Genomic DNA, 14,801 nt, shown 5'->3' with positions numbered 1-14,801 from the left:
TGGGGGTGTCCCTCGTCAATTCCTCCTCTGACTGATGAAGTCCTCTGGATAGAGGGCAAAATGTCTCTATGAAAAAGAAACTGTTCAGATGACCTGACTGAGAATTATTGGATTTGGTACCTGGATGACTGAGCATGAACTTTGTTAGCTATTAGTTACATTTGCTAGCCTTATGCTACTTTTAGCTTTTGCTACTTTTAACATTTAGGTAGTGTGCTATAGTCAGCTGACTAAGCGCAAATTAGCTGCTAGTTTTTTGCTACTTTTGACTTCTAGTTGGCCATTTAATAACTTTAGCTTTTAAATGGAATTTTGCTACTTTTAGCTTCTAGCTAAACTTGAAATATTTTAGCTGATCTTTTGTTACTTTTAGCTACCCTTCTACTACTTATAGTGTTAAGCTACCAGTTTGCTATTTTTAGCTTTAAGCCATAATTTTTCTACTTTTCGCTAGGTTTTTTTGTTGCTATTTTTAGCTTTTAGTTGATCTTTTGACATTTAACTTTATTTTTGTTACTTTTAGTCATCAAGTCAAATTGTTATAATTAAAGCACCGCTTTTAGTGCTTAGCTAGCCATATTCACCATATTTAGTCTTTGGCATTGTAAAGCTTTTAGCTAGCTTTTTATTATTTTTAGCTCTTAAGGGGCTACGGTAGCTCAGTGGTCAGTGCCGCAGTCTTGCAATCCTGAGGTTGTGGGTTTGAGCCCAGGCTGCGCCAGGAAGCTCAAGAATCTTTGTTTGCCCGGAGGGATCAAATCTTTCATGCGAGATCGTTCACTGTGGCGACCTCTGAAGAAGAGATCAGCCGAAACAAACTGTAATACTTTTAGCGTCTAGTTAGCATTTTGCTGCTTTTAGCTTTAACAGTTCAGTTTAAGCCTTTTATTTTTGCAACATTCAGCAGCAAATCAGTTCTCAGTGCTTACACTATATAAAAACGTAATTTCTTTAGTTTATACGTTTGTTATTATCTAAAGTCATAACATCCTCTTTCCAGACCGCCCTTGACAAAAAATCCACCGTCAGCACTTTACTGAATAAAGTGACAAAATAAAATAATGGACAAGAACTCCTGCTCCCGCTTCAGGAAACATCTGGACACGTGAAGGAAACCAGAACGGACAGATGTGTGTGACATGTTTTAGCTTTACATGTAAACAAATCAGCTTTAAGGATCTGGGCTGGGGAAGTTAAACCCCTCTTCCACAGGTGAACACCCCCCACATTTATCTGCAGCTGCCATTAAAGGCGATCATGTAAATGTTGGTGTCTGTGTTTGCGTGGATTTCACTGAACATCAGACAACTGCACAGATATTGAGCTAAAACTTAGTGTTGTAGAGTCACTAACAGACCTCGTCAGATATTTGTTTTAAATTCGAACAGGGGAAGTGAGCCGCCGCTGTCAGCGTGTTGCTAAAAGCAGCCTGCATGAGCTTTTTCTTTTGTTACCAGCCTCCTCTGACTTCATGTTTTCCAGTGAGCCCTGCCTTTTTTAGCCCTGCTCTGGACACTTTACACACAAACACACACTTTAACTTCAGCTTAATCCAGCTGGCTTTACACAACATGAGAAAACACACGTCTTCCTACAGTCTCTTTAACAAGCCTGACACTAGAATTGACAAGTTATCCTGGGAATGTTTAATTAAAGACATGCTAATTACATAACGTTTTCAATGCTGCACCTCAAATGTGAAATATAGACACAGAGCATGACTTCCCGTCCTAAACTCTTCATTAATCATCGTCAAACAGCTGGCTATAAAACCCTCTAACAACAAAACAAATGTTCCTTTGTGTGGAAAACGGCTGAAATAAACGTTTCAAATGTCCCATCGTTTTAGCCTGGTTATAGTTCTATTTAAGAAAGTAACAGACTATAGGTCCATCACAGAAACGTGTACGCCTCAGCTGGTTTGTGTCTTACCTGGATGGATTCCTCTCCCTTTGGTTTCACTGAGGTTTGCCACTGAGCAGGCTGAAATACATCGCTGCCGTCTTTACTGAGCAAAACCTGAAAGGTAAATTTAAACATGAACTCCAGAGAGTAAGAAACACCAGAAGTCAGGAGTCCACAAATGTATTACTGCTGTTTTCATCTATAATTTAATGCATTTTCAGTCTATTTGGGATTCAGATTAAGTACATTTTTGCTAAATGTTGAACACAGTTTTATTTTCTCAGTTTAGAATTTATATTTAGTTGCTTATTTATTGATATATATGTTTTTTTTTAATTTAGGTGAAAGTAACATGTGAAACTACTGTAGATCTAAAATATCTACAAGATCCAAAAACAGTCTGTACAATGTATTAAATGGAAATTAAATCAGAACTAGTGAAATTGCATTTCCTGCGAAAATGCAGTGTGAATGTTTTTAGCTGAAATTAGCTAAAAACATGCTGAAAAATAGCTGAAATGAAAGAACAAGCCTAAATCAGCAGAAGAAAGCAGAAACACGTATTTGCTTAATTAAGTTTAAATAAGCAAAAGTTAGCGGGATAAAATGGAAAATTAGCTTAAAAAAGCTAAAAATAGCTAAATAAAAAGCTGAAAAGTAGCTGAAAATGCAGAAAAAAGCTTAAGCTATCAGAAGGAAGTGGAAAGAACTGAAATTAGTTTTTAAAAAGTGCATTAGCTGAAAAGTTAAAATTAGCATCAAAATAGTAGCTAAATCAGCAGAAAAAAGCTGAAACTACCAGAAAAAGCTGAAAGGGGCATAACAAGCTGAAATTAGCATAAATAAGTTAATTAGGCTGAAAGTAGCAGAAATTAACATGAACATTTTGAATTTACCTGAAAACAGCTGAAATGATATAAAAAAATACTAAAAAGTTAGCTGAAAAGTTAGAACAAGCTTAAATTAGCAAAAGAAAGCAGCAAAAACACATTTGTCTAATTATGCTGAAAGAAGCAGAAATTAGCACAAAAAGTGAAAATTTTCAGAAAAAAGCTGAAATTAGCCAAAAAAAAACCTGCTGAAATGTAGCTAAAAAAACAGGAGCTTAAATTATCAGAAGGAAGTGGAGAGAGCACATTTTTGCTGAATTAGACTGAAAAAAGTTGAAACAAGTGCAAAAAATGTGGAATTAGCTGAAAGAGCTCAAATAAGCATAAAACAGCTAAATAGTAGCTGAAATAGCAGAAAAACCTGAAAATGTCAGAAATAAGCTTAAAGAAGCACAAGCTGAAATTAGCATAAAAAATTAAAAGAAGCACAAAAATGTTGTAGTTAGCAGAAAGAATCTGAAAGGAGCACAAAACAGCTGAAAGTAGCTGATTTTTTTTTTAATTTGCAGAAGGAAGCTGAAAGAAGCTGAAGTAGAACTAAAAGTGAAAGAAGCAGTAAAAGGTTGTAAACACATCTAAAGATCTGAAGGATGTAAAATGAGCTCAGTTCATGTTTTTAAAAACGACAGAAAAAGGCTAAATATTTCAAAAAGCTAAAGTTGCACCAATACCAAAAACCATAGCTGGATTGTTCTGAAAGAGCTGAACGTTTTCATTTATGATTTGTCGAAATAGCACAAAAGTTATGGTACGAGAAAGATGCCCAAAAATGTGCGGAAGAAAATCAGATCAGTCGAGTGAATGTTTCATAAACATTCACACAATTAAAAGACTTTCAAATCTCACAAACTCATGTTTTTTTCACAGTGAGACAAAATGAACATAATAAAATAATAAATGTTGAAACTAAGAAACTGGACAATTCTTTTGTCATTTTACATTTGATGGCACCAACACATCTAAATGAAAGTTGGGATGGGGTTAATAAATAATGTCAAAGAAAGAGGTTTGAATCAGAGACAGCTGGAGGAGTATTTACGATTAGATAATTGACAACAGGTGCGTGAGAGGACTGGACGTACAAAGAGGCTTTTAGAGGTTCAGTCTCTCAAATGTAAAGATGGGCAGAGGTTCACCAGTCTCTGACAAACTGAATAAAAAAGTGGAATATCAGAATTATGTTTTTAATGGAAAATTGTGAAGGGGGAGTGGTGGCGCAGAGGTTAGAGAAGGTGGGCCTGTGATCAGAAGTTCGCTAGTTCAACTCCCCAAACCGCCAACATCAAAATGTGGGAGGGAAACGTGAAGCACCCACACCTGCCTCTATTTGCCCCACTCTGGGCCCTAGAGCAAGACCCTTAACCCCCACCATCTGCTCCCTAGATGCAGCTCTCTGCTCCACACAGAGGGCTGTGGTAGCTCAGTGTCTGTGGTGGAGTCAGGAAGGACATCCGGCGTAAAAACAATCGCCAAGTCTTTGTGCGACTTAGTTCGCTGTGGCAAGCCCTGAAGAAGGAGCAGCTGAAAGAAGAAAACTGGAGACTTTAATCTCCATCATCTCCAGTTCCTAATCTCATCAACAGATTAGAAGAATCTGTAGAAATCTCTGAGCTCAAAGGACGAGGCTGAAGGTCTGGATGGTCATGAGCTTTGGGCCCTCAGGGGCTCCTGCATTAAAACCAGGTCTGGTTCTGTTCTGGGCTCAGGAACCCTTCCACAGATCATTGTCTGTAAACACAGTCCATAAGTGCTGTTTAAAGCTCTATCAGACAAAGAAGAAGCCAGATGTGAACTTCCAGATCCACTGCCGTCTCCTCTGGACCAGAGCTCATTTCAAGTGGACTCAGGAGAAGTCCAGAACTGACCTGAGGTCAGAAAAATCTCCATTAGGATTTTTTTTTTTTTTTTTTAAATCACGGACGCCACATCCACCGTACTAAAGAGGAGAGAGACCACCAGCCTGTTATCAGCTCACAGCTCAAAAGCCTGCCTCTCTGATGGTATGGGGGTGCATTGGTGCCTCTGACATACATAGGCAACTTTCACATCTGGAAAAGCAGAAAATGCAGAAATCTATTTATGGGTTTTTGAAAAAAACATGTACGCCCATCCTGGACTGAACAACTAGAAGACTCCATCAGACCAGAACGGGACCACATTCCCTCCAACAACTGGTCTCCTCGGGTCCTGGACGTTTAAAGAAAGAGGATGATTCCCTGAAAACAACGTTACCCTCGAACAGCTTGAAATGAACACATTCTTCTTCTTCTTTCGGCTGCTCCCTTTTTCAGGGGTCACCACAGCGAACTAACCGTCCTGACTCAACCACAGACCACCGAGCTACCACAGCCCTCTGTGTGGAGCAGAGAGCTGCTGTCTAGGGTGCCCGGGGGAGCAGATGGTGGGGGTTAAGGGCCTTGCTCAAGAGCCCAGAGTGAGGAAATGAGGGTGGAGGCAGGTGTGGGTGCAAACAGTTTTTGATGTTGTCAGAACGGGGAGTTGAACCGGCGACCTTCAGATCACAGGCTCACCTTCTCCAACCTCTGTGCCACCGCTCGCCTTGAAATGGATGCCTTACTGTCATTAAATTCATATACGTCCCTCGCTACGTCGCGGTTCGTTTATCGCCGACTCGCTCTATCGCGGTTTTCCAAAATAAGATTAGACATGACACACAACTGGCTGATTGATGGATGAGCCGCACGATCGGCATGGATTTTTTTTATTTAAAATAAATTATTTTAAATTATGTAGCACCTGCTGCACCTTTGTGCAGCCCACACTGCAGGAGAAATGTCCTCCTGCAGCTCCTCCACCTCCTGCAGCTCCTCCTCCTCCTGCAGCTCCTCCTCCTCCTCTGTGATCTCCGTTCTGCTGCAGAGAAGTGGGCGTGGCCGAGAGCGCAGAGAGGAGAGTTCATGACATTCTGTCTCTTTTAGAGCCTTTAGAGTTTAGAAACATTGTTTACAATATTGCAAGAGTGTGGGAAGGGTTTAAAACACCTTTATATATATATATATATATATATACAGTAGTCCCTCGCTACTTCACTGTTCGTTTTTCACGGATTCACTATATCGCGGTTTTTCACTTATTGCTAGGCTTGAGTGTACGGATCCCCTGCAGTAAACGAGGGACAACTGTATATATATTTATTTATCAAAAAATTGAGCAGATTCCAAGTTTTAAAATTTCACATGTTTATGATTTGTGAATAAATTATTGGTTTGTGAGATTTGGAAATCGTTGTTAAAAAAAAAAAAAAAAAAAAAGTCCATGCTCAAAAATCCAAGTACACAATCCAACAAATTTCAGTCAGGTCATCTGGACAGTTTCTTAAAGAACTTTCTTTAAAGAACTTTAAAGAACACTTCTTAAAGAAACTGTCCGGATGACCTGACTGAAAATTGTTGGATTGTTATTCAGTATTTATTTTCATTTTACACAATGTCCCAACGTTTTTGGAACTTCATTTTTATTTCTGCTTGTTTTTCTATAAAATGTGAAGTCTTTAGTAGTTGTGTGTTTTGTACCTTAAAAGGAGCGTTAGGTTTATTCTCGCAGCTCACTCCTACAATCCTGGGCAGGCGCAGATCTGACGTGCCTGTGTTGACGTTGTTGTTGTTGTTGTTTTTGTTTCCACACGAGGAGCCTGTGATTGACAGCTTGGCTGGCCCCGCTGCAGTCTTCTGGTCTGACTTGTCTTTACTCCCAGATATGGTGATCTTCTTGATGGACCTGGAGACGGCTGACGCAGAGGCGGTGTTCTGGTCCAGGTGGTCCTCTGCTGCCATGTGCACGTGTCTTACGGGGGCTGCCTGCTTGACAGTCGGGGGGGCGAGACAGGAGTCGCGTGCACAGACCTGCTGGGATCGACTGAGGTAGAGCGAGTTCAGGTTGTGCTGCAGCACACAGTTGTCCAGAGTCTCACCGGGAAGGTACGTCTGAGGAAACTCCTGGCCTTTGGCCACTGAGGGAGCCGACAGTCTTGTCCCGATGGTGAAGGGCTGCACCTTCCTCACGATGCTCTCAGACATGTCCCAGGCAGGAAAACAGAACCACGCTGAGTCCAAACAATCACAAAAGTCCTCCTTGAACAGATGAAAGCTCAGTTCTCCACCTTCTTGTGCATGTTGAGAATGCACAGCACGCAGCCCAGGACGGCCTCCTTTGACTCCTGGGATCGAACGCGCTCCCAGATGTGCCTCAAAGCTGTGCCGAGGTGGGCAGCGCCCGTCGAGAGGCTTCTTCTGAGGAGCCGAGCCAGAGAGCCTGCCAGTCTGCTGCTGAGGAGCCTGATGACCAGGGACCGCAGCAGGATGAACACTGCTGGCATGCTTCCTGGCTGTGCTACGCAAAAAGTACTGGGAGGAAGAAAAAATGGAGAAGGAGGAGGGTTTGCTAGAAGAAGGGATGAAGTCACCACTTCATCATCTCTCTGTCAGGAGCGACAGAGTGGAGAGAGAAGGAGAGGGGGGGAGAGAGGAGGGAGGCTGTAAAGCCTGGCTGTCAAAACTTCCCCCCTGAGCCCGGACAGAAAAGCTGCCTCTGATAAGAGTCAAAGCAGAGACCTGAGTTAGACCTCTGCAGTCACAGTTTATCCTCCATGAGGTAATGTCCCACAGCTGAATCACTCACCGCCTCTCCCTTCACTTTGAACAGGCAGGTTCAGCCCGGAGGTGTTGGGTTTGGTCCCAGCACAAAAACTGCAGAACAAAAAGACCTGAGCTGAAACTCGTCTTCAGGGTGGCTCTGTCTGGAGGAGTGAGGTGCGCTCCTGCTCCCCAATCAGAGAGGAGCAGCTGACACAGCTGAATGGAGCACAGGAGGTTTGGCGCTCCGGGTCTTAAACCTCTGAGCTGTTGGCGCAACAAGTGTGGAGCAGCTGAGAAGATGATGGTTAAAACCAGTGGTGGTGCTAGGGGGTGGCACAGAGTGGCAGCTGCCACTGGAAAAAAAATCTTGCCACCCCAGTTCTCACCTTATATGTAGGCTGGTGAAGGTGGTACGCAACTGGGCTGTGACAGTTGGTGAAAAGAACTCCTCTGAGTTGTGGAAATGTTTTAAAACTTGTGAATTTTCAGCTTCAGTTTCACTGGAAGTTGATTGTCGACAACCCGGACGACTAATGAACGGTGCAGCTGCAGTCTGTTTTTGAAAAGCACGGCCGGTTTTCATGTTCACTGTCATCTACAATCTCTAATGCGCTACAAACAGAGTCTGTGCAAGATGACTTTCGGGAAAAAGAATTTCTCCAGCAAAGTTTATGTTTCTTATTTCTCTTAGAGTTAGCTGGTTAGTGTGGAAAAGACCTGCAACTGAGCTAAATAAAAGGAAGTGGTCTTTAAAAACAAAAACAACAAAAAAATCTTGCAGACATTCATCATCTTTTACATGCTTCTTCCCTTTTGGATCATGGGGTCACTGGTGCCTATATCCAGCTATCACTGTGCAAGAGGCAGGGGACACCCTGGACAGGTCTCCAGTCCATCACAGAGACACATAGAGACACACGAGACAAACAACCATTCACTCTCTCTCTCTCACCTAGGGACAATTTAGAGTTACCAGTCAGTCTAACATGCATGTTTTTGGTCTGTGGGAGGAAACCGGAGTACCCGGAGAAACCGACGCATGCACGGAGAGAACCAAACGGAGCTGACCACATGTGGATGACAGCTTGGAGTGGCAGAATCGACGCGCCTGTCGTTGATGAGGAGCGGCAGAGAAAATATCTGCCGGGAGCAGAAAGGAAAATCTGCTTCCAGTGGTGAAAGTCTTTTCCTTCAAAATAACTTTTACTCTTCGCCTCTGGCTTGAACTCAGCACCTGGTGTGTTCAAGTGCACCAAAACTCAAAGGATGTAATAAAACTCAGGTTGTCTTGTGTCTTAATTTCAGCTTTTAAATCAATGTTAGTGAAAGAGCTGGTCCGTGCCGCGAAGGCTTTCAGGATTTAAACATGTTCACTTTCAATGTGCCCAGTGTTTGATTTTAATTAATGTTTTCCTGTTCTGTTTCTTCTGTGTGTTATTTTTAGCAGCTAATTGTCGTAGCATACTTTAGTTTTATTGAAATCAATTGGAATTAGAAATATGAGCCAATTGTTAAGCTAATTTTAGCCTTTAGTTACAGCTGCAATCATTTTAGCTGTAAGCTGTGGATTTGTGAATTTTAGCTTCTTACTTACTGTTTTTTGTTTTAAGTTTTGCCTACCTTTTTACTAGTATTAGCTTTTACCTAAAATTAGGACATTTAAGAGTTTAGCTTTTGTTATTTTTTTTTTGTTTTAGCCATTGTGTTGATCTTTTAAGCAACTGTTGTGCTAATTTTAGGTTGTAGAAACTTGTTCATTTTAACTTTTAGCTATAGTTTTGTTCAAGTATGCATTTACTGTATACAGTTTTTTCTAATTTTAGCTTTTGGCTACGCATTTTAGCTTTTCAGCTTTTTGCTACAGATCTGCTAATCGTTGTTTTTAGCTACAGTTTATTTTTTATTTAGTAACTTTTTTTGTTGTTGCTTATTTTATGAAAACAGCTATCTTTAACTTTTAGCTACACATCTGCTCATTTTAGGTTTTTGCTTCGGTTTTTCAAATTTTAGCTTTTAGCTTCAAATTAGCTAACTTTAGCTTTTAGTTATGGTTTTGCTAGTTTTATTTTTAAATAACAGATCTACTAATTATAGTTTTCAGCTATTATTGAGCACATGTCAGGATGTTTTCAGCTATGGTTTTGCTACTTTTAGCATTAAGCTATGGTTTTGCTAACTTCAGCTTTTAGCTACAGATTTACTCATTTTTCCTTTTAGCCACAGCTCTGAGAATTTTAGTTTTTAACTATAATTGTATTGGTTTAGGTTTTAGCTACCATTCTACTAATTTTTTGCTTTTAACTGTTTTGTAAGTTTTTGGCTTCGGCTTGTTTTACCTTTAGCTCAGTTTCAGCTTCTTCAACACATCCAGAAGTCATTCAGCTCTCAGCATTCGCGCTGTCTTTTCTGTAAAAATTCATTTTTTGTGTTCTAGTTATTTTCAGAAAGTCTTTTCCTCAACAGGACTTCTTATGATACGATCCTCATGATATGATTGAAGCCATGATGGCTATAAAAAAAGCTCCTCTGGTTTCATGATGAAGTCATCCAAGGAAGAGTTTTAATGAGTTTCAGCTGGAAATCAGAGATAAGTTCTGCTCAGGCGGGCGGTGTTCACAGAAGGCTGGACGGGTGGAGTTCAGGAAGTTTGGTGAACTTTAAAGTGACGTTTCCTCGTTTTGCTGAGTGAGTGGTTCCTGACACGAGCAGCTTGTGAGTTTGGTGGTAAAGCATTAATTTGTGCTCGGTTAAATGAACACACTGCGCCTCAACTCTGCAACATTTACACAAGTTCAGAGATTTTAATCCCTCAGATTAAACACAAAATCTGAATCACACAGCAGGGTTGTAATCTCAGTGTCGGATTTTCAGTTTTAGCAAATTTTCTAAAGGGTCTCACTTCAAAGATGTAACACTTTCAGTGAATTTAAGATGTTTATTTGAAATGGGAAAGTTCAGACTTTTGAAGTTGGGTTCTGTTCATGGCACCAGGAACTAGTTTCAGGTAGAATGCCCCCTCTGAGTTGGGGGGGGGGGGGGTCTTTGCTTCAAGTGGAAGAGTTCAGGTATCTGGGCATCGTGTTCACGGGTGATGGTAGGATGAAGAGGGAGATGGATCAATGATTCTGGACTATTGTCTTCAGTAATGAGGGTGTTGCTTTGGTCAGTTGTGGTGAAGAAAGTTGAGTCATAAGGCAAAGCTCTGGATTTACTGGTTCGTCTATGTCCCGACAAGGCGACACAGTGGATCAGTTGATAGAGCTGTTGCCTCTTAGCGAAAAGGTTGCCGGGTCAAATCCCAGACGGGGGCCTTTCTGGGTGGAGTTTGCATGTTCTCTCCGTGCATGCGTGGGTTTTCTCTGCAGACTTCAGTTTCCTCCCACAGACCAAAAACATTCACGTTAGGTTGATTGGTAACTAAATTGTCCCTATAGAGTGAGAGAGTAAATGGTTGTTTGTCTCATTTGTCTCTATGTGTCCATGTGATGGACTGGAGGCCTGTCCTGGTGTCCCCTGCCTCTTGCACAGTGATAGTTGGACATGGGCACCAGTGACCCCCTCAACCCTAAAAGGAAGAAGTAGGTAACAGATAATGGTTGGATGCATGGATGGGATCAATGTCCCAAACCTCACCTATGGTCCTGAGGTTCAGATCATGACTGAAAGAACGAGATCTTGGATCCAAGTGGTTGACATGAGTTTCCCTCACAGTGTGACCAGGGCTCAGCCTTAGAGACAGGGTGAGGATCTCTGTCATCCATGGGGAACTTGTACTTTAGCTGCTCCTCTGAATCAGAATAAGTTAGTTGATGTTGTTTGAGCATCTGATTAGGATGCCTCCCTTAGACGTTTTCCAGGCATGTCCCACCTGGAAGAGGCCCTGGAGAAGACCCAGAACTTGTTGGAAGGATGCTGTATCTTCTCTGGCCTGGGAACACCTCAGGGTCCCCCAGGATGAGCTGGAGAGGTGAGTGTCGCTGGGGAGAGGGAGGTCTGGGTTTTTCTCCTGGACCTGTTGCCTCTATTTCACGACTATGAATCATTGGTAGAAGATGGAGATGGTCCTGGAGGTTTTCAACACCTAATATGCTAAGGTGGAATCTCACTGGGCTGCGACTGTTGGAGAGGAGTTGGTGACTCAGAATTGCACAGAAATATGCAAATTTTCTTTCGCAGTTTTGAATTCTGAGTATTTGTGACCAAGCGACCAACGAGTCATGTAATCACACATTGAGTGCCTGGTATTTAAAATTCTTGTCAAATTCTTGTGTGCATGGCTTGCAAAACTGCGTTTTTGAGTGTGCACGGCTTTTTTGTGGCCTACCTCCACCCGTGGTGTACCCACCTCAGCTTGCTTTGCACTCACCTCGGCAGCTGTTCACACTTTTATTCTGTACTAAATGATTTCATGAATTCAGTTCACCAACTGATGGTAGCTTGGTAAGACACTACTTGTACTGGTTACAGATAGCGCTTTGGATGTCTTAAGTTTGGAGAAACTGTTTACTTCTGATAGGATTGATGAGCTAATGCCTAGTCCGTGCAGGCCTAGACCAAAGTGGACTGCTGCCATGTTGAAACAGCTTCAATTTAAAACGTTAATTTAAACGCAGTTATATAAACCATTTCACTGCCGTCAGCTTTGCATTGACCGCTTTGTTCTTGAACCCACAAGCCTGAGAGATTGTCAGTTTAGTCAGAATTCCTTCAAACTGAGCTGAAATTCATCCATCCATCCATCCATCCATCCATTATCTTCTGCTTGTTCTGAAGTTGGATCTCGGGGGCAGCAGCTGTAGCAGGGAGGTCCAGACATCTCTCTCCACAGCTACCTCTTCCAGCTGTTCTTCGTGGACCCCAAGGTGTTCCCAGGACAACCGAGAGACATGTCCTGGGTCTTCCCTTGGGTCTCCTCCCAGTCAGACATGTCTGAACCACCTCAACTGGCTCCTTTCGCGTGGAGGAGCTACGGTTCTACGGTTCTACTCCGAGTCTTTCCTGGATAACTGACTTCTCACCCGATCTCTAAGGGAGAGTCCAGCTACCCTGCGGAGCAAACTAATTTCAACCTCCTGTATCCACGATCTCATTCTTTCTGTCCCTACCCAGAGGTCATGAGGGTAGGAATGTAGACTTTACGGTAAACAATTCATTTCAGTTTATTTATATAGCGCCAAATCACAACAGAGAGCTTCACTTTGCAGCTCAGCTACCTCTTCACCACAACGGACCGGCACAGAGTCCACAATAGTGCAGACGCTGCACAGATGGATTATCTGTCAGTCTCACGCTCCATTCTTCCCTCACTCGTGAACTGACGTCCTGCAAAACACTCAAGATAAAGTGCAAAATATTTTTTTGTGTGTGTGATTTGTCTAAAATTATTCTGTTCTGACTAAATTAGATTTTATTGTGTTATCACTTAAATATAATAGTCCATTTACATTTGTCTTCCGCTACAATGTAACTAAGAATAGCTAAAATTGTTTGGTGGTGTTTGTGATCCATACGTTGTTTTTGTCTGGAGTGGAGTAATTCTTAAAATTTAAACTGCCCACATTTCCCACTTTGCAGATAAACATTTATAAAGGAAAAAAAAACGTATTTGCGCAGGTTGGATTTGAACCAGGTGTTCCAACCCAGTCACATTAAGCTACTGTAACACCTTCCTGATGTTGTTTTCCCAGGAGCACTCCTCGTCTCCCCATGGTTCTAGTTCACACGCTGTGCGCAACATTTCCCGGAGTTCTTCCTTCACTTCACCCATGAACCTTTCAACCCTAACACGAGCCGCCCTCCTCTGCGTGCACCTCCGACGACGGGCGTCAAAAACAAGCTGGTTCAGGCCCAGCAGTGAACATCATGGCCTCCCAAGATGATAATAAAACCCCGATGCTCCCTCACCACAAACCAGTTAGTGACTGCTCTTGTTATTCAGGAAATAAGGCTTTGAAGATGCTTTTGAGGGTTGATGTCACTGAGGCTACCCGCATGAAAGGGTCATGATGACTGCGGCAGAGGAGAGAATATTCATGAGGGCAAAAAGGAAAGGGGGATCTGTACTTTTCATCACAAAGACATGATTGTCCTCTTGGCAAAGCTTCAGCCCAGATACGATGAAGACTTTTGTTTTGAATCATAATCAGAACATTGAAGGAGTTCATACTGTCTGAAGGCGCTGCAGTCCTTCTAACCTTGTAAATCATGTTTATTCATGATCCCATGCAATAAGATGGGGGGGGGGGGGTTCGAACAAATATTTTTAATAACATATAATAATATTATAATCATAATAATATGTAATAATAATATAATTGTTGCTACACCTATGGCTGGGATTAACCCTCAGCTACTACCACATCAAATTGTAGCTCAATATAATTTATTTAGCTATAGCCATTCATGTGTTGGATATAATTGCTTAGCTGTGGTAGCCTTATAGAACTGGGTTGATCTCAATAATCAGTCCAGTGGTTGATAAGATGTTTTGCTAACATGACAGACAAATGAACACACACTCACACAAAACATTATCAGCCTTTTGCCTTCAGTGGCAGCCGGCAATGAAAATGGTTGACATGAAGGGAATAAAAATAAAAATCCAGCTTTATCCAGCATGTTTGGCCAACACTGGATTTAACATCACACAATAAAAACCTTACGATCAGAATCATTTCAGCTCATAATGACCTCATTAAAAACTTCAAACCCACACACAACATGACGTAATATAATGGTGAAACGTGTTTATACATGTTTACTTTTCACTTTCACTGCTTGAGAACAACCGTGACCTGAATAACAGCAGAGAGACCTGCAGCCTGTGAACCTGTGAAGCTTTGATATGTTCACCTGCTCATCTAAATCTGTTCAAATTTGTTGATCCCAGTGTTGAGTCCATGTCGTGACAATGGTCCCGTTGGGCTGAGATGGATGTAACGAACCCAGAGAGTATGAAGTGAAGTGAAGCAGACTCCAAACATAGAAATGTTAACTGCTTTATTTTTACAGTGTTAATATATCACAATGTACAAGGGAGGCTCTGGAACCCTGGGGAGCAAGGAGAGAGGTCAGGTTGGTAGAACTCAATTGATGTGGAGCAATGTCATTTCTCTCCTTACAGTTGGCGTCATGGACGAAGCGAGGAAGATGATCCAAAGGGGTTCCAGCACAGGGGGGAAGGCGAAGGAGGAGAGTCACAGGTGTGGCAGACAAGTGGTTTAAAGGAGGTAGATAGAGCTGAGGAGGTCCACAAGGAATCCAGGGTTTTACTCAGAGAAGTTGAGGGTCCGATGGAACACAGGCGTCAAGGCTGAAACACGGAAAGAGCATAAGGTAAGTTTAAACTATCATCAATAATCACACATGGGCTAGAAGCACAAATTCCTGTAGGAATGTAATGCTCCAGCGG

The 14,801-nt window shown here is 42.0% G+C and overlaps 2 protein-coding genes across 2 annotated transcripts in view; both read right to left on the bottom strand.

The window, feature by feature from the left end:
- The window catches only part of LOC119423488 (spectrin alpha chain, non-erythrocytic 1), a gene marked incomplete in the record, with an annotated part of 64,843 nt that extends 57,944 nt beyond the window's left edge, over window positions 1-6,899 (bottom strand). Inside the window, 2 exon segments of the mRNA XM_037690921.1 lie at window positions 1,933-2,019; window positions 6,329-6,899. Of these exon segments, the coding sequence (XP_037546849.1) occupies window positions 1,933-2,019; window positions 6,329-6,832 (591 nt within the window).
- On the bottom strand, window positions 6,831-7,141 carry LOC119411161 (protein myomixer-like). The gene has a single exon (XM_037678094.1). It carries the CDS (start codon window positions 7,129-7,131, stop codon window positions 6,904-6,906), a length of 228 nt encoding a protein of 75 aa, XP_037534022.1. The 5' UTR covers window positions 7,132-7,141; the 3' UTR covers window positions 6,831-6,903.
- Window positions 7,142-14,801: the final 7,660 nt, after the last annotated feature.

The sequence above is a fragment of the Nematolebias whitei genome, chromosome 1, assembly GCF_014905685.2.
Source record: "Nematolebias whitei isolate Nwh7 chromosome 1, NemWhi1, whole genome shotgun sequence".
Taxonomy (NCBI): Eukaryota; Metazoa; Chordata; class Actinopteri; order Cyprinodontiformes; family Rivulidae; genus Nematolebias; species Nematolebias whitei.
Note: the sequence above shows the minus strand (reverse complement) of the source record. Positions and strands in the feature narration are given on the sequence as shown.

Coding starts and splice junctions, on each gene's coding strand:
- LOC119411161 (XM_037678094.1), bottom strand. CDS start 7,131: ATGCCAGCAGTGTTCATCCTGCTGCGGTCCCTGGTCATCAGGCTCCTC.